Raw genomic sequence first — 4,977 nt, forward strand, 5'->3', positions numbered from 1 at the left:
GGCGGCCATTTTTAATTTATGTAAATTAGGAGTGAATTTGACCTTTTATTATAACTTTGATGGTGTCATTGAGTTTGTCAGCCATATATTTATTTGAAACAACACCAACATTAATGTTCTACCATTTGTCTGTCAAAAGTTATATCCAGTTATCATTTTCATTATATATTTCAGTGGCGGCCATTTTTAATTTATGTAAATTAGGAGTGAATTTGACCTTTTATTATAACTTTGATGGTGTCATTGAGTTTGCCAGCCATATATTTATATGAAACAACACCAAAATTAATGTTCTACCATTTGTCTGTCAAAAGTTATATCCAGTTATCATTTTCATTATATTTCAGTGGCGGCCATTTTTAATTTATGTAAATTAGGAGTGAATTTGACCTTTTATTATAACTTTGATGGTGTCATTGAGTTTGTCAGCCATATATTTATTTGAAACAACACCAACATTAATGTTCTACCATTTGTCTGTCAAAAGTTATATCCAGTTATCATTTTCATTATATATTTCAGTGGCGGCCATTTTTAATTTATGTAAATTAGGAGTGAATTTGACCTTTTATTATAACTTTGATGGTGTCATTGAGTTTGTCAGCCATATATTTATTTGAAACAACACCAACATTAATGTTCTACCATTTGTTGTCAAAAGTTATATCCAGTTATCATTTTCATTATATTTCAGTGGCGGCCATTTTTAATTTATGCAAATGAGGGCCTGAAAATGCTTGTGGACCTTGTGTCCATTTCTATTTTCCAATGATATGGTGTAAGGTACTTACATGCCAAGTGGTTCCTTCCTACTAAAATTTGCAGTGGGTAATGGGACTGCTGGCCTAAGTCAGCCCACTATTACTTGGTTTCTATAGTTTGTAATTGGTGAGTTTATTTTTTTACTGAAGAGTAAATGTAGACGTGGACAGTATAGTTTGGTGATAAAAAAGGGATAAGAAAATGATTTACGTTTCTATGTCTAGGTCAAAAGTGTACGGTGACATAGGCCTATATGTTTTTTTGAAAGTGAAATATTTTACTTTGGGTTTTTTTCCTTTTGTAAGTCTTATGTAAGACCTTCAATTGCTTCTATACTTGGCGTCCAAAAAAACCAGACACCCCTTTTTTAAAGTGTTTTTTTGTATTGAAAGACTGATTTTAACCAGAAACAATCTCTATATAGGAAAGTTTGAGTTTGAACATTTTACAAATCAATTACACAAAAAACAATTTTTAAAAATGAACTTTATTTCCTGAAATTTGATCTTTTAATTGTAGGCTCTAAAATGAAAAGTCACAGTTAATACCGTGTATAGCCGACGTGGGCATTGGCGACTTCTGTGCACCTCTGCCGCATGCTTCGCACAAGTCTTTGTATGGGATGCTGTGGAATGTTGTTCCATATGTTTGTAAGTGCTGTACGTAGCTGATCCAAGGTGACCGGCTGAGGTCTAAGGTGTCGGCGCACTTATGGTTCTCCGTCTCTTCCACTCCCTGGCTGTCTTGGTAGCAGGCCGGAAGCGATTGCGTAGGTGCAAGACCCGAATGTACCGGTCATGGGCTGTTGTTGTATCTCTAGGAAGATCTGTCCGGGGACAATCCTGCACGGATCCAGACGTCTACAAACTATTCATTAGTCGATATCGTGTCTCTTGTCACATTGAAGGTCCTTGCAACATTTGCTACTGGCGTATTGGCCCTCAGCATACCAACTGCCTGATTGCGCTCTTCGTTCGTTAAACGCGGCATGCTGTATCTTTAGCTTAGATGTTTTGAAAGGAAACTTTTAACTTTTTATTCTTGGCTACAGATAAAAGATGTGTTAAACCCATAAAATAAAATTAAAAAACCAAAAACGTTCGAGAAAAATGACAAAACACAGTTTTTAACAAAACAAGACCAGAGCTTTATTAACTGGGCACCTGATCATAAATGCAGGCTGATCAGGAGCGTCAAGTCTTCACAATCACGTGTGGAAATTTCAGCTCAATGGGTTTTCAACTTTTCATGAAACACGCAATTAAAATGTGTCTGGTTTTTATTGACGCTAAGTGTAGATATTGTTGTAACATAAAGTGAACGTAAAGGATTATTGTTGAATGTAAAGAAAACAGAATGCATGGTAATATCCAAAAAAGCAGCAAAGCCTTGTTGTAATCTCATTAGCATAGAAGGTGAAAAGATCAAACAAGTCCAACTGTTTAAATATCTTGGATATATATGATAACATCTGATGCCGAATGTTCCACAGAAATAAAAACGGAGAATTACAATGGCTAAGGCTAGTACTAGTGTCAATAAAATGAGCCCAATCCTGAAAAATAGAAACATCTCAATGAACATCAAAATGAAAGTTCTGAAATGCTATGTTTGGTCAACCCTATATGACTGTGAATGCTGGACAATCACTAAAGATAGTGAAAATATAATTTACTTGTAAAGTATTTACATAATTACTATACTATTTTTGTATTGCTTTCTTTCATTTCTGACCGAAATCACCACTCATTATTATTCAGTTCAGGTCGTAACTCATCATTGTTTTGTAAACGCACCGATTAAAATTCGAAGAATGAAAGGCTGACTCAACTTTACAGTATAATTACACAAAGGCGATCGGACTGTCCCAGAGTACAGGCGCAAAATCTGTCTAGCAAATTCGGATGCACACCTGATAGATTGCCAGGGAAACAAAAGCACCGATGAAATCACAGTTCAGTGTGATCCCTTCTGATGGGGTCTTGTTGGCCCGGCCAACCGAATCACGCCTTGCTGTAGTTTGATGTTCAGAGAAATCAAAGGCTTTGAAAAGTTCACACCTGGGACTGGGAGTGATCCTTTCGTTGTAAGTTGTAAGGCCCCTGCGCCTGAGGCGAACATTGTACCACTCGTCGAGAAATTTAAAGAGGAGATGAGATCGTAGGTACGTATGAATGCAGTATGGAGTGTGAGTATGGATGATCCAGGAAGGTAATAAAATATGTTGTTTTTTGGAGGTTGTTTCGTTTCTTATTTTTTTAAACAACGGAATCTTTAAGTGAACCGGGATCATAAACATAAACGATGAGATATAGGTCGAGACTACTATGATAGATTAAACCGGGTACAGCACTATAAAAGGAGACTCAAACTCTTTCCACCCGCCCCCTTCCTTCATCTTTCTTTAACAAAGAAGTTATTCACCATTGTTGTTAAGCAGGTAGGCCTACTGGATTTTTAAAAAAGATATGAAGCCGCTAGGTCATCTATATATTTTGACATCAGTAATAGTAATGAGATCAATGGATTTTAAAACAAAATACAGTGGAGTCCACTTATATTTTATAACGAATCCGGAAAAAACAAGAAGTCTGTTATAAAAAGACACAATTCCCGTTTTTTTCTCCTCTTTACCTTTGTAAATAAAATACTGTTATAGCGCTATCAGACAAACATGCGAGTCAGTTACAGCGAAATATTGCTGCTGCTGTGAACAGTGGATTGGCCAATTATACATCATGCAAACTCTCGCCAGTAAAGAAACTTGTTGGTGATCTTACGAAACAAAGAATAGGAGAGCCCATGTGCGTCAACAATGAAGGCCGAAGCAACTGAGTAGGGAGGGTGTGGCATGCGCAGACAAGCAGAACGCATCGCGTGATAGGCCAGCGTAAGCCTAGTTCAGATTATCAAGGCCTACCATGCCATTGAGAGGTCACATCAATGTGATGGACGGAGCGAATGTGTGACGTGCACAAGCAGACAGAATGCATCACAGGGTGGGGTGGGGGAAAACACTGCGGGGGAGTTAGCCCAGGGCCCTTTCCTTCTGATCGCCAACGCTGAGCTGTCAGTCCACATCGCTAAAGAAAGAAACCTGATTCAATTTTTGATCAAGTAAGACCAAGAGGTCTTGTTGACAAAATCATCATAAGGGGGGACAGCAAAAGGAAATAAACAGAACACCAAACTCATAGATAAGGCCTCCTGTACAGTTTCCCTTGAATTTATTACTGGATCCCTTATAGCGAGAATCCTGCTATAACGGACATTTTGCTCCGGTCCCCTCTCTCTCGTTATAACAGGATTCCACTGTAAGTGTACTGACTTTCCCAATCTCAAGGACCTCAGAATAAAACCCTCTTTCCTATCTAGATGTCAGTACGATAATCGGGCACAGCGCAGGTTGACCATGGTTCCATTACGAGAGAGGGCTTCTATCAGGCGTGCGTTGCCTCCCCCAGAGCAGTCTCCATTAAAGCATAACCTTCTCGCTACAAAACTAGTTGCCGCCAGTTTGGATCTTAAAGAGTTTCGATTCCAGCCGTGAGTTCGAATTTTTGGGGTCTTTTGTTACTCCACAGCGTACGGTTCGGATTAACGAGTAAATTTCCTCTTTAGAAAGTGGGGGCACAAGAGTACCCCACGTCGTAGGGATACGATAGTAAAACACGACGTACGGATAGGGTTAAACATTGTAATTTTTTAAAAAGTTCTTCAAGCACAAATGTTGTTTTCTTTCTCTGTACATGTATTTGGAAGGTTGAAAAAGGCAAGATTGTCATTAAGTTTAGAAAGGTGGACCCAAATATTAAATGGCGAAACTTACTATAGTATTTTAATAGCCCCGAACAAGAAAGCAACAGCAGAGATTCTGGCGATTTTTGCCCACCCATGCTTGTGTGGAAGAGCTGGGTGATCTTTAGGAACTTGGGAGGAAAGCCAATCCGTTCTAGTTCTAGAACCGTCCACAGGACTTCTCTGTTGACCAGAGAGCTGAAGAACATCTTTGAGTTGTGGATATATCAGCGTACAGTTGAACTTGTTCGGCCTTATTGTTCCACCATGAATCTTTCATCTCACGTAGATCTGTCTGGGCTCTGGCCTGAGGGGACTTGAATTTTTCCTTTTTGGGGAGGGTTGAGGGGTCATTTTGCCTTTCTCCATAAGCTTTGTTCTAGGCTTGGATAGTAGCTTGAATAAGCTCATTGTTTT

General features: G+C 38.8%; 1 protein-coding gene across 1 annotated transcript in view; it reads left to right on the plus strand.

Annotated features, from left to right (window-relative positions):
- LOC101855980 overlaps positions 1–4,611 on the plus strand; it is a 37,806-nt gene extending 33,195 nt beyond the window's left edge. Inside the window, exon 4 of the mRNA XM_035972673.1 lies at positions 4,525–4,611. Coding sequence (XP_035828566.1) covers positions 4,525–4,596 — 72 coding nt within the window. The 3' untranslated portion in view covers positions 4,597–4,611. The remainder of the gene's footprint in view (positions 1–4,524) is intronic.
- Positions 4,612–4,977: the final 366 nt, after the last annotated feature.

This window comes from Aplysia californica, unplaced genomic scaffold (assembly GCF_000002075.1).
Source record: "Aplysia californica isolate F4 #8 unplaced genomic scaffold, AplCal3.0 scaffold00788, whole genome shotgun sequence".
Classification (NCBI taxonomy): Eukaryota; Metazoa; Mollusca; class Gastropoda; order Aplysiida; family Aplysiidae; genus Aplysia; species Aplysia californica.